Source organism: Seriola dumerili, unplaced genomic scaffold, assembly GCF_002260705.1.
Source record: "Seriola dumerili isolate Sdu_G_001 unplaced genomic scaffold, Sdu_1.0 BDQW01000056.1, whole genome shotgun sequence".
NCBI lineage: Eukaryota > Metazoa > Chordata > Actinopteri > Carangiformes > Carangidae > Seriola > Seriola dumerili.
In genome coordinates, this window is record NW_019174311.1 from 5,888,370 (window position 1) to 5,910,796 (window position 22,427).

General features: G+C 41.9%; 3 protein-coding genes across 6 annotated transcripts in view; 2 read left to right on the forward strand and 1 right to left on the reverse strand.

Moving 5' to 3' along the window:
* Window positions 1-4,177, forward strand: part of LOC111218995 (neural cell adhesion molecule L1-like) — a 38,813-nt gene extending 34,636 nt beyond the window's left edge. For 2 of the 3 annotated variants that reach the window (XM_022741527.1, XM_022741530.1), the window contains 6 exons: window positions 66-179; window positions 275-424; window positions 859-990; window positions 1,988-2,060; window positions 2,234-2,245; window positions 2,668-4,177. In XM_022741527.1, the coding sequence (XP_022597248.1) occupies window positions 66-179; window positions 275-424; window positions 859-990; window positions 1,988-2,060; window positions 2,234-2,245; window positions 2,668-2,929 (743 nt within the window). In that variant the 3' untranslated portion in view covers window positions 2,930-4,177. The remainder of the gene's footprint in view (window positions 1-65; window positions 180-274; window positions 425-858; window positions 991-1,987; window positions 2,061-2,233; window positions 2,246-2,667) is intronic. The other variant, XM_022741529.1, reaches the window with a different exon arrangement.
* Window positions 4,178-5,663: 1,486 nt separating this feature from the next.
* Window positions 5,664-10,585, reverse strand: ribc1 (RIB43A domain with coiled-coils 1). 2 transcript variants are annotated; one of them, XM_022741531.1, is made up of 8 exons: window positions 10,323-10,585; window positions 9,744-9,962; window positions 9,353-9,570; window positions 9,116-9,230; window positions 8,699-8,817; window positions 7,843-8,079; window positions 6,064-6,230; window positions 5,664-5,911 (listed from the first exon to the last, which is right to left on the reverse strand). In XM_022741531.1, exons 2-8 carry the CDS (start codon window positions 9,940-9,942, stop codon window positions 5,830-5,832), a joined length of 1,137 nt encoding a protein of 378 aa, XP_022597252.1. In that variant the 5' UTR covers window positions 9,943-9,962; window positions 10,323-10,585; the 3' UTR covers window positions 5,664-5,829. The 2 variants fall into 2 exon arrangements, with proteins under 2 accessions (XP_022597252.1, XP_022597253.1); XM_022741532.1 differs by lacking the exon at window positions 10,323-10,585 and adding an exon at window positions 10,054-10,096.
* Window positions 10,586-10,677: 92 nt separating this feature from the next.
* On the forward strand, window positions 10,678-21,929 carry smc1a (structural maintenance of chromosomes 1A). The gene is made up of 26 exons (XM_022741690.1): window positions 10,678-11,039; window positions 11,660-11,848; window positions 12,390-12,502; window positions 12,927-13,130; window positions 13,538-13,776; window positions 13,868-14,126; window positions 14,542-14,682; window positions 14,790-14,872; window positions 14,964-15,063; window positions 15,523-15,630; window positions 15,749-15,934; window positions 16,237-16,416; window positions 16,583-16,729; window positions 16,990-17,127; window positions 17,220-17,336; window positions 17,429-17,535; window positions 17,660-17,801; window positions 17,898-18,043; window positions 18,156-18,309; window positions 18,402-18,509; window positions 18,801-18,957; window positions 19,054-19,208; window positions 19,360-19,511; window positions 19,631-19,700; window positions 19,841-19,951; window positions 21,012-21,929. The coding sequence occupies exons 1-26, from the start codon at window positions 10,931-10,933 to the stop codon at window positions 21,090-21,092; spliced, it is 3,696 nt and encodes a 1,231-aa protein (XP_022597411.1). The 5' UTR covers window positions 10,678-10,930; the 3' UTR covers window positions 21,093-21,929.
* The last annotated feature ends 498 nt before the right edge of the window (window positions 21,930-22,427 follow it).

Sequence of the window (22,427 nt, forward strand, 5' to 3'; positions counted from 1 at the left end):
CAGTCACAAATACGACTCGTACAGGACCAGATGAATTGAAGTCTCTCTGTCTGAATGCATTTCAGCGCCTCCTGCTAACATCAACCTGTCCGTGGGGGAAAATGCGGTTAACCTCAGCTGGGTGGTCAAAAAGAGACACAGGAATGTTAGCTTCCAGATCCACTACATCAACAAGAATGGTATGATATTTACCGCTAATATGTGCATAGGGAATAGTTTCACAATCCCGAGCAACAAAAAAAAAGAAACAGAGGTTTGTGTTGTGTTTCTGCAGGTGGCAGTGATTGGAAGAAATCGGAGAAGGTGAACTCCTCTCAGTCTTTCTACCAGCTCCAAGGCCTCACTCCTGGCTCTCAATATCGTCTACTCTTCATCTACAGCAACACCACCTTCTGGGACACTGACATTGAGACAGAAGGAACAGGTACTATAAGCGTTCTGCCTTCATTCATCCTCTTTTCTTTCATCTTCTTTGCGCTCTCCTCTGGGCTTCCCACATCTAAATATAAAGCCAATTCCTACAGAGAGTGTCTTGCAGTTTCCAGCACTGCCTGTGAAGTGCTTTCAAAGACGTCTGTGAAACGAGAGCTTGGTTAGCCATATGAAATGATCCATTACTTTGTGTTTGTTTGTGGTATTTTGCTGTATTCTTTGGTTCCCTGGTGAAATGTCACCCTGTCAGAAAGCATATTGCTCTGTCTCTTTTGCTCTAGATTCAGCTCCGTCTTTTATCTTCTCTCTCCTTCCCATTTCATCCTTTTCACTCCTCTTGTACTTTCATCCCGTTTCCCCATCACAAAAAAAACTCACTCTCTTCTCTTTCTACCCCCCTACCCCCTCTTGTTTTTCCATTTGAAGGCGTGACAGAGGTGAAGCCAAGCTTTGCAACACAGGGCTGGTTCATTGGCGTTGTGAGCGCCATCGTGCTGCTGCTGCTGATACTACTCATCCTCTGCTTCATCAAGAGGAGTAAAGGGGGAAAGTACTCAGGCAAGTGCGGCCCTCCATGATGAGTGTTAAGTATTCATCAGTACAGATGTTGAACAGTTTGAAAGAATCTGTTTGGTGCTGACGAATCATCGAAGCCTTGAGCGAATGTTTAGAAGAATTTACTGTATTTGTTTCTCCTTCAAAGCCTGTGTGTAAGAGCAATGCAATGTTAGACAACTGACACACTTTGTGGGTAACACTGCCAGTCTGGAGCCGTAAAAATGCCTGATAGTGAAAATGACGCTGCAGTAGAAAAAGAAACCAAGCAGTTACAGGAAAGTGCCACAGTAAACACGATTATTCTGACTGGAAAGAAGACAGTAAAATAAGATTACACCGTGTTTAAAATGCTCCCCAAACAGCTCCCCTCACTCTGTAATTCTTATAGTGGCTCCAACTCCAAATATATGGCCGATTTCACTTTGCCGACTTTCTCCCCTTGCAGCCTTCACATCAAACATGTAGTGAAGCGGACCTCTAAGCTTACACTTCCTTACTTTGATAGTAAGGAAGAAGCTCTGCCCTGAAAAGACCCGTGAAATAATAATCACAAACCACAAGAGTAAATGCAACCTGCAGGCCAGCGTCTGACTGGTCAGAGAGAAACACCAGCCTTTCATCCCTTCCTACGCAAGGGAGACGCAAGTGGCTGGCTCTGTCTGTACTAAAGACATGACCGTATCTGACCATACCCACTGGCATCATACTTCTGAACAACTAATTATTTAAATAGCTTGAACATTTTAAAGTAATATTCATAATGGTAGTTATTACGCTGAAAAACAGACAAGAAATTAAGTCAAAAGAAAAACTATAAACAACATAAATTAACCGATTGTCTAGAGATAGTGACAATACTTGTGTTCCACGTACATAAACTAGGTGCTATCTTGCTGTCTGACAGGATGTCATTATCGATGTCTGAGACAGTGGCTTAGAGAGAGACATGGTTGAGATCTCACTGATAATGAAATCCAATAATCTCTCTCCCTCTCAGTGAAAGATAAAGAAGAGGGTCCGATGGACTCGGAGGCACGGCCTATGAAAGATGAGACTTTTGGAGAGTACAGGTTTGTTATCTGAGTGCATATCATTTCTTTGAGTTTCACATAATGTTTCTATAGATCCTTTAAATTCTAACTCCCAACACGGCCCTTATTCCCTCAGCACTGTTTGGTTTTCCTAACCCTTTGTGTTCCTTTCACTGTCCCTCTTCTCCCCAATGCCTGCCCCTGCTTTGCAGATCTCTAGAAAGGTATGCTGTGATGTGATTTGCTATTATTATTTATTGTCCCCTGCCAGTGCTTCAGCTACTGCTTTGCCTGTAACATTTGGTATAATCATAGTGTAATGTATGATGTATATACTGAATCATTTGGTCTATACAACATTAGAAGACAGTGAAAATACCCTAAACCCGATGATATTCAATTTACCAATTATCACATTTAAGAATGTGGGACTATCAATTTGTTTTTAGTAATTTTGCTTGGAAAAAAAAGATTAGTTGATTATCAAAATAGTCGTAGTTGTAGTATTCTGTATTTTCAGCTTGGATGTTGGCATGCTGAAGGCTGCTTTTTGGGAAAAAAAGAGTCTTGCTAAATAAAGATGTGATCAGATCGTATTAAGTTTTTTACATGCCTTATGATAATATTTCTTGCTCACGTACTTCAGTGATCTTGAGGAGAAACACACGGCCAGCCAGGCGTCCCTGTGCGAGGAGAGCAAGCTGTGCAGCGAGGACAACCTTGACTTCAATGGCAGCAGTGCCATGACCACGGAGCTCAACATGGATGAGTCTCTGGTCAGCCAGCTCAGTCGGCCCAGCGAGGGCCCGGAGGTGCTCCATGGCCTGCCAGACAGCTCTCCGCTCAACCCCACCACCGTCTCCTCAGCCACTAACGGCATGCCCAACTCAGTCACCATCCTCGATTAACCCCCCCCCCCACACCCATCCATCGGGGACCATCAGACCAAAACATGTCAACACATTCGTGCCCATATGCTCTTGTTCCTTACTGACTTGCTGATCTGTACTCTGACGACTAATACACAATCAATATATTGACCATTCAGATGCCCTTGGCAGTCATCTGAGTCGACTGGACTATTTTGACCAAAGGAGTGTCCAAAGTAGTGGACAACATGATACAAGTCTGACTGACCTGAAGATGTCCTCTGACCCCCTCACCCTCCTTTATCTGTGTAGTTTACAACAAATCTAAACGACTAACATTCATTTCTCTCCCTTTCTTCTCTTTCTCTTTCTCTTTCTCTCAGCAACCAATTCTTTAGAAAGATAAAGACAGAATACTGGACAGGTAGAAAATATCAGAGTCCTATCGAGACGCAGAGTAGTACACTGAAAGGGGAAGATGAAGCGTGGGGAAACAGACAGCACATGCTGCTGTACCAAGTCTCATAACGTAGATATTTATCATGTCTTGACTTATTTCACACATGATTTTGTGTGTCTAACGTCATTTGATGTCTCAGATTGTATGTGCCAGTGACATTTTTTTTACATTTTTATTTTTTTATGTGTTTGAAAACAACAAAAAAAAAACATCCTTTTTCATTGTCGGACATTTTTATTTTTATCATCATTTTTTCATATTGTGTTCTACACTATTTATATAAAGCTCATGACTTCTCTTTATTGACATATTTCATAGATCAAGATGTTTTCATTGAAACTAAGTGAAGCCAAGTTTCTTACTATAAATAACATTGGATGCATTAAGGGGAACTTGCTGTGAAGATGCTGAGTAGCATCTGGTGTATATAGCTGCATCTACATCTATCTATTTAGCCATAATACAGTATTATAGATATGTACATGCTCCTTATATGTTCCTGTGCCTGCTGGGTCTGCATAGAGCACCAGATTGATGTCATTACTCTCTCGCCTTCCCACCAGAAGTGTAATGTCATTATTGGAAATGATATTGTAATTTTTTGTGTCGAGACCTATGTGTAGCTTTCTGTATCTGTCTTTGTCTCTTTCTACACTGTATTAAAAACATTGTTGTCTCTAATTAACAATCTTTTCATACCTGTTCATCTCATACTACGCGAATTGTTTGAGGAGCAGTATTTATGTATATTACAGATTAGAGAGTGGAGTCTTGTGGGCAAACACTCTCTCAAGTTTTATTTTCAGACCTTCATCAATGCAAGTTGACATTGCAGACAGGCGTAATGATTGCCAGTTGATGTATAATAAAGGCAAACAGTTGGTATTTGCATCAAACGCGGAGAATGTATTTTCTTTTTAGTGCTGGGTAGACATTGTATCTACATGCTACTGATAAAAGAAATCTGAGCTACAAGGTACAGGAGAGAGAAGAATGGTAACGAGATGACCTGGAAGGACAGTTTTTTTCCCCCACTGAATGTAAATACAACCCTTAAAGATTGTTTTGATGAACCCCACCATGTTTGATAAAAAATGTGAAAAATGTGCAGGTTTAAAATCACTTAATTTTAAAATGTTGCAAGCTGTACCTTTTCTTCTTTGTACTATTGCTATGAATTCAAACTTTCCATTTTTGAACTAATGACTGCAGTAAGATTTGGCAGATTTAGCAAAACTAGCTCATAGTTGAGGAAAGAAAAAAATGAAAAAAGGAAAAAAAATCCTACATTGTTCTGTAGATGTTTACAAACATTTCAAAATTTGAAAATCAAAAAATTGTACATTAGTGTCATTTAGTGATAGTAGTAGTTACATTACGATGAAAACTAAGAATGCATTCATGCCCATAATCATCCAGCAATGCATTGCAGTGCAGTGAATATCTGTGGCGTTTTTGTCTGATGCAGTTGTTTGAAGCAGGGATGCAGCAAGCCAGTTTGTGCACACCACAGGGAGCATCTATATGCAACGCTGCTGTCTCAGTTCTCCCTACACAAATAAAAGCTTGACACTGGCCAAACATCACCTGACAGCCCCTGAGGTAAAGAATATGGGATGTCTAAAATGGCTAGTGGCACTGATGGAGGTGTGTGTAAGCTCCCTGTTGTTGGTTATACAGACACACTCAGGACAAATAAAGCTTTTAAAAAAATCTATTTTCATACAGGAGCAATGAATGACACAAAATATGCCAATATTCTAACTTGACTATCTGCTGCTAAACATCTGTGTTTGTCAGTGTTCGGGGCAAATGTTAGCTTTGAATGAGGAATGAGTGTACACACACAGATACTCACTCGACTGCCACTCACTCTTTGCTTTTCATGTGTCGAGGGGAAAGCCAGGGATGCTGGCATTTGCTTTTCCACCATTGTTTTCCCCACTTTTTATAGTTAAAAGATAAAAACCTTTCAAAAAGTGAATTGGTTCATTTAGAGAAGCCTCTTCATAACTCAGAAAAACAGACAGACATTAAACAACAATGCCTGAGAGGGGAGGGGAGGGGAGGGGCTCGGCGCGTGTGTCCCTGTTGGGGTGGAGATGTGCCTCTATGTGGTGTGTGGGGTGCACAATTAGCGTAATGGGACTGATGGTATCTATATGTATCTTGGGTGAACGTCAGGAGTTGGATGGACTTGTACCATGGGGCCAATATAACTGTAACTGCATTATGAATCTACCACTGTAACTGGATATATGACTGAAAAATAAAGTACATGGAACAATCTGTACCAAAAAAGGTTCCCTTTATTGTCACCAGTATCAGCCAATAAAATCAATGAATATGTGTCACTTAAGATTAAGCAGTAAGCATTGATTAATTAGGATTCAATTCTCATTGAGTGCGAGTATAACAATCAATAGATTTTATTAGCACATTGTGACAGGAGGACAAGCCTGTGTAAGGTGTGTGATGGTCAGCGGGAGCTGGTGTTGAACTGATAGAAGTAGTCCTTAGTGGGTTTGTTGGTGTATAGCTTCTTGTTCAGGTACTCCTGACTGGGGGAGACAGACACACAAATAAACACACAGTCATTAACTTACTCCAAAAATGGTTATTTAAATCTGAATTCTACATTATCACCTACATCCAAAATACGACTATACTGCCTGGATAGTGAGTGTATTTTCTGTATATGTGCAGTGCTCACTATGCCTGCTGCTCTCTGGCCAGCTGCATGTTGTACTGGTCCATCTGAATCCTCCTCTGTCTCCTCAGCTCTGCTGCCCTTGTCTCCTTCTCCTCTGCTTCGCTGGACAGCTTCAGGAGCTGAAGGTCCCACGCTGCATCCTGAATCCTCTTAGTGTCCTGTTGTCTCTAAAGATGGCAAGAAATAAAGGTCTAAATGCTAAACCTAAGTGGAACTGCTATGTGGAACACCAGATTTAACACATTTTTAGTTTTTATGGAGTGGTTTGGTTTCAACATTGGTAGGGATGCAACAACCCCGCCAACCCTCCAAAACAAAGAGGTTGGCTTTTTAATGCCGTCAACCAAATGGTTTATTAACATATGGTCTGAAATTACGTTCAGGAATGCCCATACACAAATGTAATATATGTACATGTGAGTCATAGTATAGTAAGGCATAAAAATGTCATAAGGAATAATAGTTGTTGAATTGTTTTTAATCTTCTGTAAAGTGTCCTTGAGTGCTGTGAAAGGCGCTGCCAAATAAAATGTATTACTATTATCATTATTAATAATGAGTCATAGTATAGTAAGGCATAAAAATGTCATAGTATTCATGGTGACATTTTCATGGGATTTTTCAACAGAAATTAAACTCATACTTTGATATATCCAACATTTTATGTGTACTCCTGCTAGCAACCAGACTGCTAACCTACAGAAGACAGAAGTCAGGGTTAGCTTACTAGATAACTCTAGTTCACATGGTTAAATAACATCAGGTGACATTTTTCTTGTGACTACCACGATGATACTCTCACATGACGTGAGCCTTCAGATAGCCCCCGCCTCTTCAGTCAATCAAATGCTAGCATGCCTAAATCGGTTGTCTTGGAGATGTAGCCTCTTGGAGGGCACATTGGAATGATGTAATGTGACTTCACTCCAAACATAGTGCGAACGAGTTTACCAAATATTGGCAGGGACAATTTTGTCCTCCCAAAATATTGGTAGGGACATGTCCCTACCTTCCATATGCAAACCTACGACCTTGAGTGGTTCCCAACGTGGGGGTTAGGACCTGACCAAAGGGTTGCAAGATAAATCCGAGGGCTTCCAAGATGGTTAATAGGATAAGAAGGCAGACATTTTTTCTGCTGAATAAAATTAGGTTTATTTTTTTCAAACTTGAAGCACTGGATCCTTTTATCACTTTAGGCCTCTGAAAAGTTTTTTTAATCTGAGAAAGAATAATAACTAAGTATTCTGTGAAGACAGACTAACAAGTAGACATAGAGATGGGTTTCAAATTAAAAGGGAAAACCTGAATAAACTAGCAGAGAAATATAATGAATTCAGATCCATAGTGGGCACAATGGGTCACTGAATGTTTTGATGAATTTGAACATTATGTAAATCATGTGCTATGGCCTTCACAATCACAAGATCTCAACTGTACTGAAAACCAATGGGACGTTTTGAACAAGTGTGTTAGACAGCACTTCAATATCAAAAGACTAAATAAAGGAATATGAATGTGAATGCTGGAGTCTGGAGGCTCATGGCGGCTCAACACCTTACTCAGACATTTTATGTAGTTTTTTCCCTTCATTTATGAGCCATCTGTGACTTTATTTTAAGGGGTCATAAATCAAATTTTTCTAGAACCACAGATTTGAAGGAAATGTGCAGAGAGGTAGAACTGAGGTGGAGCTCGGAGCAGAATAAGATGTGACCTGTCCATGAATTGCTCATTTGTGTATGGGGGGTGCATTGTGTTTAAGGGCGACTCCAGTACCTGTCTCTCACGGCACTGTTCCTCTCTCTCCCCACGGATGGCGCTCAGCTGCTCGGGGCTCATCCCCTTCCACCTGTCAGTCAGAAACTGGGGTGGCTTCCCTCCTCCCACCTCTCTCTTTGCTGTTTCTGCACACTCTGTCATCATGTCAGACGTCAGTGTGTGCCACATCTCTGCAAGGTTCTCCCTTTCCTCTCTCCTGTGCTGCTGCTTCAGTTTCTCTGCCCGCTCTGCAGCCTGTGGGGAACAGGTCTTGGTGAGGCCTTGCCAGAGATCCAGGGACAGTTGATTGATCATTCCCTTGATGACTGGAATAGCAGCCGCTTTACGAAACCCAACCTCTTGTATGTGGTTACTTCTGGCTTACAGTCAAGAATCAGCCATATGGTGAATGTCCTCCTGAGAGATCAAATCAGTCACTTGCATTTGCTTGTGCATCATGCATGTGAGTGGTTATTAGAGAAACCACAAAACTGTCAAAAAATACCATGACCTGAAGGACATGTAATGATGGCTCCCAATGGAGGATTCGGTTGAGTGCATTCAGGCAAATGAGGGGAGAGCTAAGTGGAGGCTTTTAAAAACAGACAAGGCCCCCGCATACATCAAAGCAGTTTAACCATCCATGTTGCTTGGTACCACCAAATATGATGGCCGCCTTCATGCAGCAAGTGTGTGCATGCCTCACTTAGCATTTTCAATTAGCAATTTTAATTTTAAAATCCCACCTGAGAACACCATGTCTCAGCTGAAAACCCCACTGGATTTTGCTTTGAGCATTCACATCAGCAGGTGGTATGTGTCTGTGTATGAGTGTGAATGTGTCCATCTGTGCGTGCACATGCATGTACTGTACCAGAGCTTGATTGTAGTTGTCGTATGCGATGCGGGCAGCTTTCTTACGCTCCTCCTCTTGAGCCGCTTGCTCAACCCCCCTTAGGTCCTGGTGCACCAGCTCTCTGCTCACAAGCATCTCTGTGACACACACACGAGTTGGAAGTCACCTACTTTGTGTTTTTCACACATGCATTAGCCAATACCCACTGCACAAAGCTCTTCAACAACACACTCACACATACATAACGGCTTTCTGGGATGAGCATCCATCAATGCCACCTGGTAGTCAGGGCTGTGCGTAGGAGTGTGTGATTGTTTGTGCAGGAAAGCATGAAGCATGTGTGTGATTTACAGAAGCTATAGCATACAGTGTGTAAGCTCATCAGTGATTACACCGTGTGTGGGTGTTCCTGTGTGCGTGCTTGTCTCCTTTCACCTTTGTGCTTGTTTCCCATGTGTCTTATTGCATTGTCTTCCTTCTGCGCGCGCAGATCTCTTTCTGTCTGTTTCATTTGTTCTCTCCTCGTTTGCTCCTCTCTGATACCCTCTCCCTGTACATGAAACAAGGATACAGTGCTCAAGGGATAATGTGATTATTTATTTAACCCTTTGCTGGATTTTGTTCCACTGCTCCTGATGCACACCATGCAACTGCCAATCACAGGGAGCCTACCTGAAAGATCTGCATGCTGGCAGGCCCCAGTTCACCCTCTGGAATGGTGATCCTGAATGCCCCCTTCAGGCCACACTTGAGATCAGCATCATCAGAGTCCTCCACACGCTGCTGACTGGTCCAATACTGGGCCAGGTCGGTGTGCAAAGCTGCCCGCCTCTCTCTTTCATCAATGTCTTGCTGCAGCAGTATGTCATCATGATACTCTCTCAGCTTATCTGCAATATAATGAAAATAAATACACCTGGGATCAATGCTCATTAGTGGTTAAGGGTGATTTTATAAATGGAGTCAATATTCTTAAAGGGAATCCAGTATTCATAGTGATGTGCCTGGGTGAATTTAATCTAATTCTGGCCCCTCCCTGCCTCTTCTATCACACACAGTTTACCGAAAGCTTTGTGTCGTTGTCTCTCCATGTTTTCCTTATGATTTTTCTCCTGGACTTGTTGGTTCAGAGCATCAAGGTCGAGGCCCATCACACGTAGCCTGGTGTTGAAGATTCTGGCCTTGCGAGCTGTCGCTGCAGACCTTCGCCTCTCCACAGCCTTTTCAATGGACTGATCTACAGGCAAATCCACTTTGTACATGGTCACTGTTTCTAGTGAGCCTGGAGGGAGGGGACACATAAATGTGACTGTTTTAGAAAATACTTGAAACTGCTTCCAAAATAGGTTGGGATACTCTTACTGCACTTTTACCTCAAAATTGTACTGAAGTGCAGTACTAATACTAAATGTAGGCTTCTTAGTTTCCTCCAATGAAAGCTACCATTACAGTTGGAGATAGATTATTGTCCTGAGTTAACAAGCACACACTGGTGGATTAATTGGTACTTGACAACATCGCACAGGAAAACTTGGAGAGGCTTCCCTGAGAGGTGACTATATAGGCTTGAAGCAAGTTCTTCAATTCAGCTGTATTTTCTTTAAAGACAGGCAGTTCTCATAGATCTAAAGCAAACACTCACCTCAATTTTCAATTAATCTGAAGACTTTAGACCAATGTGGAGGCGAAAGAAGCTGCTTCACTGCTCGAGTCCTGTTGTGTTTGGATGCCCTTGGTAACCATGGTAACATCTCAACATATTATGCTATATAAGAAATAAATCAATCAGACGGTGACTGGTGCACTTGTACAAAACACATATTCTCTCTAGAATAAACATACATCTATAATGTAAGCGATACTACTTTATCGTTAGTGGGGCCTTCTACACAACACAGTTGTACTCCGGGCAATTTAACTGCGTCTCGCGAGAAAACACGATGTTTCGTGTCTCGCGCGCTCAAGGGTTTTCCTGTCGGATTGTAAAATGGCGCATTGTTGTCACAACTGCATCGCGGCTATTTGATTAAGATTATGGAGATGTTCAGATTATTAAACTAAACATGCACTTAATCATGTGACTTATGCATAGGCCTGCAATAGATTGAACGGAGATTCATTCATTTGCGCGCATTCTTCGTCTTTGAGGTTGCTTGTTCGGTGTACATTGGTTGTTAGCATTAGCAACATTTTACTTGCTAATATTTACTGTGCAGTTTTTCTCAGAACAGCGACACAAATATAACGAAGATGGGCTATTTAAAACTCATAGAAATTGAAAACTTCAAGTCGTATAAAGGAAGACAGATCATTGGACCTTTTCACAAGTTTACTGCAATCATTGGACCCAATGGATCAGGTATGTTATGATCGCGGCTAATGCAGAATGCAGGCAGCTTGTTAGCATTGGCTTACGGTAAACAGTACACTAATGCCCCGCTGTCTTACCACCACAAATTATAATTACATTCATGTCTGTGTGCATCATACTATCTAAACTAACTATCTCCCATACTACAATTCTGCACTCAGTGTAATTTGTAACGGTCAGATTGTACAATGCTGTACGCGTTTATATCCATGAATGTATTATATGAATGATCCAACTTTCCTTTTGTCTGTGAAAACTTTAATACTGCAACAGTTAAGTTTTCGCTGACAAAGTTATGGTTTATCTTTGTGAACATAGATAGTCCATTCTGCTTCACACGGGAGGAGGTCAATGTCGTATGAGTCAGAGCTCTGCAGCATCACAACAAACTGACTTTTATTTAGTCAACAACCAACAATTGTCCTCTGATCAAACATGAAACTTCACATTCTAAAAGTCTTGAGGATAAACTTTACTGCAGGACTGTTGTTTTGGGTCACACCATCAGATTGTACAAATGTTTCAAATAAACAGCTCACTCAGTTTATATTTTACTTTCCATATTAGATTCATGTGCGATACTGAAAACCTAAACACTCTTGTTGTAGGAAAGTCCAACCTTATGGATGCCATCAGCTTCGTGTTGGCAGAGAAGACCAGTAACCTGCGTGTGAAGACACTGAAGGATCTTATCCATGGAGCGCCTGTAGGGAAGCCAGCCGCCAACAGAGCCTTTGTCAGCATGGTCTACCAGGAAGATAACGGAGAGGAACGCTCCTTCACAAGGGTCATTATTGGTATGAACCCCCACTGACAGTTGTGTTGGAATGTATGGTTCGGTTGCTTTACTAATTTCTGCCAGAAATCACAAGGCGTGTTCTTAGCTGTTCATGTATTTTATGATTCTATTCCATGTGTGTTTGTTCTCCAGTTGACCAAAGATGAAGGAATTGAATTGAAAGAACATGAGTTTAATGTTTCCTTAAAATTCTGCCATGACTCTGTCTATGAAAGAGCCCCAATTTCAAACCATGCTGAGACTCTGTCACACTCGCATTTAATTTGACTCCATCATACACCTAAAAATTTACCAAGATCCAGTTTAAATCTGTAATCAGGCTCTGGTGACTGCTTTGTAGCACTTTGCTTCTAGTATTACATTATCAAAGTTATTCAGACGACACTTTATAATATGTTCAGATATGTTTTATTATGCTACAATTGTCTTTCCTTGGACACGTTTCATGAAATACCTTTGCTGCCATCCTGTGTGTGCTTTGATGAGCTAATGTTTCTGGTGTTTTATCTCCTTGAATGTGCCTGTGGCGCGTTCATCAGGTTCCTCCTCTGAGTACCGCATCAACAACAAGGTGGTGGGCCTACCTGAATACAGTGAGGAGTTGGAAAAACTTGGAATCCTGATCAAAGCCAGGAACTTCCTGGTCTTTCAGGTCAGACTCAAATCCTCAAAATGTTTTCTAAAGAGAAATGTATTCATTGGTGTTCTTGAGAACAGGTTTGCTGTCACAGTGATCGCATCTCTGTACCGATAAGAAGTGTTGCTCATCATTGTTTGAAGTTGCATTTATTTTTAATTGACAATTCTGAATCATTGATGATTATAAGTTATTCTTATGACAAACAGTATATCCCTGTCAGTGTGCTAGATTTGTTTTGCTTAATGCCAGTACTTTTTGTGGTAGAAACAGTTAATATAGTCAGGCATGTGCCTTCACAGCTTTGAATGTGACTTGGTCAATCACAGCAGGGCATCATTTTTGCTGGTGTAAAATGAATAGCTGGTAACATGGTGTTGGCAGTTGTTATTGGTAATCACAGTTGCGTTCCCTCCTTATCCCCCCCCTCCCCCTCCAGGGAGCCGTGGAGTCCATTGCCATGAAGAACCCTAAGGAGCGTACAGCTCTGTTTGAGGAGATCTCTCGCTCCGGTGAGCTGGCACAGGAATACGACCGCAGGAAGAAGGAGATGGTGAAAGCAGAAGAGGACACGCAGTTCAATTATCATCGCAAGAAAAACATTGCCGCTGAGCGCAAAGAAGCCAAGCAAGAGAAAGAGGAGGTTTGTCCTTTGTGTTGATTGCAAATACAGTATCTCGACAGTTACTTTCATGCTTGAGTTCTGATTGGGTTGGAAATTAAATACTTCATTTAAATTTTGCCGTGTGATTATGAAGTTTATTTTCCTGTAAAAGGAATTTGACCTGCAGAGAAACTTAGTTAATAGTTGTTGTAGCATCTCATTAGTTTTGACATCTGATTACGATCAGATGTCGATTATCTGTTATCTGTCTTCTGTTATTTTTCTGAGACCCACTGTAATTACCTATCTTGGCAAGGACCCTTTTCTAAAAGAGAATCTTAATCTCAGTGGGGGTTTAACTGGCCACCAGTAAACGCCATTATTATACAAAACACATAAAATTTCTCATCCCACTGATTGTGTATCTCCTACCATTACGCTACCAGGCTGAGCGTTACCAGCGTCTGAAGGATGAAGTAGCCAGGGCCAGTGTTCAGTTGCAGCTCTTCAAGCTGTACCACAATGAGACCGAGATTGAGAAGCTGAACAAAGAGCTGGGCCAGCGGAACAAGGAGATTGAGAAGGACCGTAAAAAGATGGACCATGTGGAGGAGGAGCTGAAGGACAAGAAGAAGGAGCTCGGCAGGCTGATGAGGGAACAGCAGACTATTGAGAAAGAAATCAAGTAAGTGACTGACATGAAGGATTCGTCATGTTTGCTTAATGCACATGCATAGACCCTTTGTCCTGTGTTAATCATGTGGCTCTCTCCACAGAGAGAAGGACTCTGAGTTGAACCAAAAGAGGCCACAGTACATCAAGGCCAAAGAGAACACCTCACACAAGATCAAGAAGCTTGAGGCGGCGCGCAAATCGTTGCAAAATGCCCAGAAGATGTACAAGAAACGCAAGGGAGACATGGATGAGCTGGATAAAGAGATGAGAGCGGTGGAGTTGGCCAAGCAAGAGTTTGAGGAGAGAATGGAGGAGGAGGCGCAGAGCCAGGGCCAGGACCTCACCCTGGAGGAAAACCAGGTCTGATATGTTAGGAGGTTGAAGATGTTTAGTGGCTCCTCATTTCAATGATCAGCTGCCGCTTTTTTATTAAACTGACACAACTGGTGCTCCATGTTACTGTAAACAAAAAGTATAAATTTACTTTCAGATCTATTTGAGTTTATTCCTGTTATTCTTCAGGGAGTTGTTTACTCTGAATTAATATTGCAGTAAAGAACTTTATGCTTAATGTCCTAGCTGACTTTGTAGGCTTCTCAAAATGCATGTAGTGGTTTGGCATTAGGATAAAGGCACAACTGGAAAGCTAGCACATGTAAATTTCAGGTTTTGATGTGTGTGAACTGCATCTCGGGTTTTTATGATGTCTAATAAATGGTTGTTAAAAATTGAAGTGACTAATCACGACCACAAACGGTTTCTCTCTCCTGTCCAGGTCAAGCAGTACCATCGTCTGAAGGAGGAAGCCAGTAAACGTGCTGCTACACTGGCACAGGAGCTGGAGAAGTTCAACCGTGACCAGAAGGCCGACCAGGACCGCCTGGACTTGGAGGAGAGGAAGAAAGTGGAGACAGAGGTAAAAAAAAAAAAAAGATAATGATGGCAGGTTTTCCCTGTGTCAGAACAAACTGACTCGCACTGATTTGAATGCATGTAAGCGTATATTATGTTGTTTCTCTCCAGGCCAAAATCAAACAGAAGATCCGTGAAATTGAGGAAAACCAGAAACGTATTGAGAAATTAGAGGATTATATTTCCACCAGCAGGTATGCAGCTCGCATTGTTCAATGTATTGATTTAATAGGTGTCTCCGTTATACTCCCTCATTCACACACTCATGTCCTGTTACCCCTCCAGGCAGTCACTGGATGAGCAGAAGCGCATGGAGGAGGAGCTGACTGAGGAGGTGGAGATGGCCAAGAGGAGGATTGATGAGATCAACATGGAGCTCAACCAGGTACACCGAACACAAACTGCATTATCTTAGCTGACAGTCAATGCGATCTGTGTGCTGTGATTGGTAGGGACCTCTCACTGGAAGACCTTAAGTTCATATGTGCATGTGTTACAATGTCAAACTGTCCATCATTTGCAGATTTCAACCTGCTTCTGTAGCTTACCTGTGCTCTGGAAGTGAGCAGCATAAATCTAAATTTCTCCATGTGAATCAATGAACGTTTCTCACTGCAGACATTCACACATATCAGGAGAAAAGCACAAGTGTGACCAATAACGTAAATGATGTTGCTAGGTGTGCCAGTAAGCCATGCCAGTGGGCCAGCATGCATAGCATTGGGGCCTTGGCACTGATGCTCCTAATCTTAATGTTATTAGTTACACCCATGTTTGACAAGTGAAAATGTCAGCTGTGAAAAAAGCCCATAACAAATCCTGTTATTACCGGCTTTTTCTGTAGGTAATGGAGCAGCTGGGAGACGCCAGAATCGACAGGCAGGAGAACAGTCGCCAGCAGCGCAAGGCTGAGATCATGGAGAGCATCAAACGACTCTACCCTGGCTCTGTGGTATGGCAGCTGTGACAGCTTCCAGTACAATATTAGCTCATTTCCTCAAGATGGAAAAACTACAGTTTCTTGCTTCCCTGCAGGATTTAGTGACGTTTACGACTCTTTCTTTCCTCAGTATGGCCGTCTAATCGACCTGTGCCAGCCCACTCAGAAGAAGTATCAGATTGCTGTGACCAAAGTGTTGGGCAAGAACATGGACGCCATCATTGTTGACTCGGAGAAGACTGGCAGAGACTGTATTCAGTACATCAAGGAGCAAAGAGGAGAGCCTGAGACCTTCCTTCCTCTTGATTACCTTGAGGTGAATACTAGAAAGTATTGATAATGGCTCTACTGAAGAGCCTTTAGAGGAGTTAGAATATACAGTATTGAAGCTGCCATCAAGAATGGAAACATCAAATTTCAGCAAACTTGAGGAACAAGATGAGACTTAAATTTAAAGCATCTTTTATTACTTTGACCATACTTTGGCCATATGGTTGCAAAATTTTTAAAGCCATCTTTTTTTAGTTTGTTAATTTCTGTTTAATGTCAGGGACTCGTTTTCCTGCCAAAAAATGTATATATATATAAAACTATTCTATTCTATTTCTCTCAACAAAGGTGAAACCAACAGACGAGAAACTGAGAGAGCTGCGAGGAGCCAAGCTGGTGATTGATGTGATTCGCTACGAGCCCCCGCACATCAAGAAAGCCCTGCAGTACGCATGCGGCAACGCCCTGGTCTGTGAGAACGTAGAAGATGCTCGAAGGATCGCTTTTGGAGGGCCATACAGACACAAGGTACTTGACTTAGTTTAGGTCACTAGCTGAGGTTTCACATACTCTGTCAACTATGTTGTCATGAAGATGAGAGGATGTGAAAGCTATCTCTCCTGCCTAATGACTTGGGAGATGTTGCCCTTTGTCCGTCCTGCCACCTAAACTCTCCTTGTGTGCCTGTGTCCAGACGGTAGCCCTGGACGGTACTCTGTTCCAGAAGTCCGGAGTCATCTCTGGAGGAGCCAGTGACCTGAAGGCCAAGGCCAGGCGCTGGGACGAGAAAGCAGTGGACAAGCTCAAGGAAAAGAAAGAAAAACTCACCGAAGAGCTCAAGGTAACGTTAAATACGAAGACCTCGACCAGTGGGGTTGTGGCTTGGGTCGTTAGTGAATTAGCACGATATCATAAACAGTATTTTGAGTCAGCGAGAAAGCAGGATGTGGTGAAAATGTTGCAATACTAATGCTGGATTACGTCTCCCTGTGTGACCTCAAAATGTGAGTTGTTGTCGATGTGTAGTCACTGACTGCAGCTTGATGGATCGTCACTTGATGTTAACTCACAACAATTTCCTCATAATGTTTTTGGTTGTAGGAGCAAATGAAGGCGAAGAGGAAGGAGGCAGAGCTGCGTCAGGTGCAGTCTCAGGCCCATGGTCTGCAGATGAGACTCAAGTACTCCCAGAGTGACCTGGAACAGACAAAAACTCGCCACCTCTCCCTCAACATGCAGGTACAGCCTACAGCTCAGTATTTTGCTCTTCCCTGTCTGTTGTTGCTTTATTGGCCGTTGTTACTAAAGCTTGTTTTGTTTACGATTTGCAGGAGAAGTCTAAGCTCGAGAGCGAACTGGCAAACTTTGGGCCTCGCATCAACGACATCAAGAGGATCATCCAGTCCCGTGAGAGGGAGATCACCGACCTGCGGGACCGCATGAACCTGGTGAGACTGACAGAAAGTGAAGTCCATGTAGAAATCGGTTTATGAATATTTGGCTTTTCAGTGACATCAACATGAATGTTTTTGTTCTCCAGGTGGAGGATGAGGTGTTTGTGGAGTTCTGTGAGGAGATTGGAGTGAGGAACATCAGAGAGTTTGAGGAGGAGAAGGTGAAGAGGCAGAATGAGATTGCAAAAAAGCGGTCAGTTTGGTCATTTAATATCCACTTCCACTGCAGATCATTCATCATTCTTTCCACAATCGTTAGTTTACCTGTCCCAGTTTTTCTGTGTAGCCTAACCTGACATTCAATATGTTTGCCTCAGTCTTGAGTTTGAGACCCAGAAGACCCGTCTGGGTATCCAGTTAGACTATGAGAAGAACCAGCTGAAGGAGGACCAGGAGAAAGTCATGATGTGGGAGCAGACTGTCAAGAAGGACGAGGCTGAAATAGAGCGACTTAAGAAGGTAGACACATCAAGCGAAGGATGAAAACTTGACTTATTATCTATTCTGTCCAGAATGTCAAGTTGAATCTCACACGTGTGTCCTGTCTTCCTGTAGGAGGAGCACAGACACATGAAGATCATTGATGAGACAATGGCTCAGCTGCAGGATCTGAAGAACCAGCACCTCACCAAGAAATCTGAAGTCAATGATAAGAACCATGAGATGGAGGAGATCCGCAAAAAACTGGGTGGCGCCAACAAGTCAGTGGCTGCAGACACACACATTAATATTCCTTATTTCATGAATATAAATGTTACTTTTGAGTCAGGCTTGCTCTAAAAATGCTCCTGTTGTCGTCGTTGTCTTTTCCAGGGAGCTGACACAGCTCCAGAAGGAGGTGACGGCTATTGAGACCAAACTGGAACAGAAGCGCAGTGACCGTCACAACTTGCTGCAAGCCTGCAAAATGCAGGATATCAGGTTGCCTCTTCGTTCTGGAACAATGGATGATATCAGCCAGGGAGAGGTACAAACAAACACACGCGTACGGACTCTTGACTTTAATACCACTGGGACTGAAATCAATAATTACATCCGTCTTTTGTTTTGTCGATCCAGGGAAGCTCCCAGACAGACGAGTCCAGCAGCCAGAGGACGTCCAGTAGTGTTCTGGCTAAAGAGGCTCTCATAGAAATCGACTACAGCAACCTGACTGAAGACCTTAAGGTAGCAAGTCCAAACGACACCCTAGCTTTACATTTAAACAGTCCAGCTTGACCTCCTTCCATCATTTTATTTACATGTGACATCAGCTCTTTGGATTTGGGTTACTTGGTTTTTTCTAGGCGATAGTAATGATAAAAAATATATCAATAATGTACTTGTCTCTACACACTTACAAAGTGCTTAACAATATACAAAAGAGGAAACATTTGCAGCAAAGATATGACGTGCATACCTTACACTCCACTCATGAGGTACTCTTTAACTTATTTAATCTTGTTTGACTTCCTGCAGGATGCGCTTTCAGAGGAGGAGATCAAGGCAGAGACAAACACGCTGCAGCAGCGTCTGAACGAGCAGCAGAGCATCCTACAGAGGATCAGCGCACCCAACATGAAGGCCATGGAGAAGCTCGAGAGCGTCAGGGACAAGTTCCAAGAGACGAGTGACGGTGAGATGGCAGGGGTTTAATGGGTGAGAGATTTTCACAGAGCCTTTGTGGAGCTGTTAATAACGGTTTCGATGTGCGTTTCTGTCTTCGTTTCAGAGTTTGAAGCTGCTCGTAAGAGAGCCAAGAAGGCCAAGCAAGCCTTTGAGCAGATCAAGAAGGAAAGGTTTGATCGTTTCAACACCTGCTTTGAGTCTGTGGCCACCAACATTGATGAGATCTACAAGGCGCTCTCGCGCAACAGCAGTGCTCAGGTATGCCTCGAAAATGTTTTTTACTGTGACCTACTGAAATTTCGACCTCTAATCCATGCATTTGTGCGTAGGCAGATAATTGATTAGTCATAGATCGTGTGTTAAATGTTTAAAGAAAAAACCTTTTAGAGTGACTGCCTTTCTTCTGTAGGCTTTCCTGGGCCCAGAGAACCCCGAGGAGCCATACCTAGATGGCATTAACTATAACTGCGTGGCTCCAGGGAAGAGGTTCAGACCCATGGACAACCTGTCTGGAGGAGAGAAGACTGTTGCTGCCTTGGCTCTGCTCTTTGCCATCCACAGGTGAAACAAGGGAGGAGTGAGAGAGGGAATCTAAATACATGTTTGAGTTGCTCGAAAGTTGATGAAGATTTCTGTGCTGTCGGAGTATTGTTAACATCCTCTCTCCTGCTTGTCTGCAGCTACAAACCTGCGCCCTTCTTTGTCTTGGATGAGATTGACGCTGCTCTGGACAACACTAACATTGGCAAGGTCTGTTCACAAATACAATTAGATTTTAGTGACTTGAGCTTTTTATCAATGATGCATGTGATGTAAAAGCAGAGGCTTTTCATTAATAATGCACAACATGGTGAGCACAACTACAACTCATAATTTCCTGTAAACCCAAGGTGGCCAATTACATCAAAGACCAGTCGGTGCAGAACTTCCAGGCCATCGTCATTTCTCTGAAGGAGGAATTCTACACCAAGGCAGACTCACTCATCGGCGTTTATCCAGAGGTGTGTTTCTCAACATTGTCTGTACAAAATACCAAATAAATACAGCCATGAAACTTTGACAGTTGTATAAAACAGGGTATCTGCAGGTCTTTAAGTCCTAAAAGCACTGACTTCACTCCCTCAAAAAAAGCTCTAAAAGGTATTAAAAAGTGTTAAATTTCATTTAGAAAGATCTTTTCTGTAGACAACAACATTAGTAGTTCATCTTTTGGACACGGTTGCAGGCTGTCAGATGTTATACATCTATAAACTACAAGTGAGACTGTTTTGCTGTGGATTGTGATTCACAGCAGGCTGTTTAATCCCTTTGTAGTTTAGGCCAGCACCGTCAGGACCTGCAGCAAACACTGTCACTAGTGCTGGTAGCTACAGGAGCCAGGAAGCTCATCAGCTCATGTCAGTTTTAATAAATACATACATTATCTTAAATAAATTGATTATTTTTTAATTGGTCAATCCATCTATTCATTTTCTTCCACTCTTCTGCGTCCAAGTAATGTTAATTGATTAGTTGTAGTACTTGGATTTACTGTTATATACACTGACATAAATGCCAGTGATATATTGATATAAATGTCAATAAATTCATGTACTTAACATAAAACTGTAATATATTGTCCCTACTGGTGTTCCCATGAGTATGACCATGAAAAGGTATTGCATTCTATGTTGTGTTAAAAAGGTCTTAAAGTCTGATATTTAATTTGGTAAATACTGCAGGAACCCCGTGTTTGTAATAATCATTTCTGACAGTTGTGAAGCAAACATTGTGAAAAATGCCTCAATCTCTCAGTTTCTGGCTCGCTGCTTTCCTCTGAATATCCTTTGGGTTTTGAACTGTTGGACAAACGAACTCGGGGAAAGCTCAAGGAAACTGATCGTTGTGACTCATTTTTTCACTTTTTTTTTTTTTTTTTTTAAATTTCATCGTCCAAATGATTGATTGAAAAATGAATTGATAATAGAAATAATGTTAATGTTTGTTGCAGCCCTAATGCTTGACCTGAATGCATGTTGGAAATTAAATTATTAACTGATTTTCCTTCTCTTCCACCCACAGCAAGGAGATTGTGTCATCAGCAAAGTTCTCACCTTTGACCTCTCTCAGTATCCGGACGCCAACCCAAATCCGAATGAATAGGACAAGGCACTCCCTACACAGGCATTTTAGCAAGTTGGACATTCATCTGCTACTCTCTCTGGATTGCTCATGTATTCTGTAGTCACAGATTATGTATCCATTAGGTCCCACATCTTATTACTTATTGTTTTTATGTTTGGTTTTTTTGGATATGTTAGAGTAGTGAATTAGTGAATTATAATTTTTTTTTTAAGTTGTGGCGCGTCGTTCTTTATAAATCGCAACAACCAGGACATATGTACATTTATACAAGCCAGCCCTTTCTCAATTTGGCCTTACAAGAGTGATTATAATAATCAAAAAATTGAATTATAATCGAATGAAAATGAGTGGGAATCAAACCTTTTTAACAGACTGTAGAATTTGTATCATGTGGTAAAATGTGTCAAATTGACCTGAAACAAGTTTTTGCTGTCAGAACTTTTATACTGTTTATGGCCCGCCTTTCAACGGTGTGCTTTCAAGCCCTTGCCTGTCTTCTGTTGTGTGTACTAAAATATGTATTTGCATTTTCATATGTGCTTCTTTTTTAAAAGCCGGAAAATCAGGAAACTGTTGTTACAGTATGGTGGATACATTCCCGTGTGTGATAGCTAAATGAAACCACTAGTTAGCTGCAACTGCCGATGCTATAATGAGATCACGGAGCTTTCATCAGAAAATTATTTCAAAGGAAATGTGCTGAGGCTATACGGCTGTATGAATAACAACAGTCTCTTTATATTCCCTGAGTGATGTTCGGAATCAACTTTAGGCGAATGGAAAACTCAACGTGAGTGAGAATATTCTATCAGGACTGTTTTATTGATTGCTTTGCTTCAATAAATAAAATTTGAATTATTTAAGCTCCTTTAATTTTGTTTACTTTTATTTTGTAATGCAAGCATATAACTCATCCACAGTTTTCTGATTTCTTTGACAGTTTTCTGCCTCTGTTTTAAGGAATTTTCGTACTTTTCTATGAACTTGCTTGAACCCACAATGCAGTATGCATCTTGCTGCATTAGTTTCCATTCCATAAGGGGGGAGTCTTTGCTTTGCTAGGCAAGACTATTAATAGAGGCTCTCAGTTTTCACACCGTAACTTCTGCTGGAGGGGGGGGGGGGGGTCCAAAGCTTGCACCTATCTTCTCTTCAAGTCTCTCCGCCCCATTTCAGCTTCTCTCCATCGCAACTTTTGATTGTTATTCCCTGGAGCGAACTCACCTGTCTGTGTTGTCAGATGTCTCTTTTTGATTTGTTTGGAGAAAGAAAACTAACACAGAAATGAATGTTTTTGATGTTTTATTTCTTTTGCCAATGGTGAAAACACCAATGTGAAAACATCAACCATAT

Bases quoted from the DNA above. Each gene is read 5' to 3' on its own strand.
- ribc1 (XM_022741531.1), bottom strand. From the start codon at position 9,942: ATGTACAAAGTGGATTTGCCTGTAGATCAGTCCATTGAAAAGGCTGTG. The intron at 9,571-9,743 runs GTAAACTGTGTG...ATTATATTGCAG, and splicing joins ACAACGACACAAAGCTTTCG to ATAAGCTGAGAGAGTATCAT. The intron at 5,912-6,063 runs GTGAGCACTGCA...TGTCTCCCCCAG, and splicing joins GCCAGAGAGCAGCAGGCATA to TCAGGAGTACCTGAACAAGA.
- smc1a (XM_022741690.1), top strand. From the start codon at position 10,931: ATGGGCTATTTAAAACTCATAGAAATTGAAAACTTCAAGTCGTATAAA. The intron at 13,777-13,867 runs GTAAGTGACTGA...CTCTCTCCACAG, and splicing joins ACTATTGAGAAAGAAATCAA to AGAGAAGGACTCTGAGTTGA. The intron at 19,512-19,630 runs GTGAAACAAGGG...GCTTGTCTGCAG, and splicing joins CTGCTCTTTGCCATCCACAG to CTACAAACCTGCGCCCTTCT.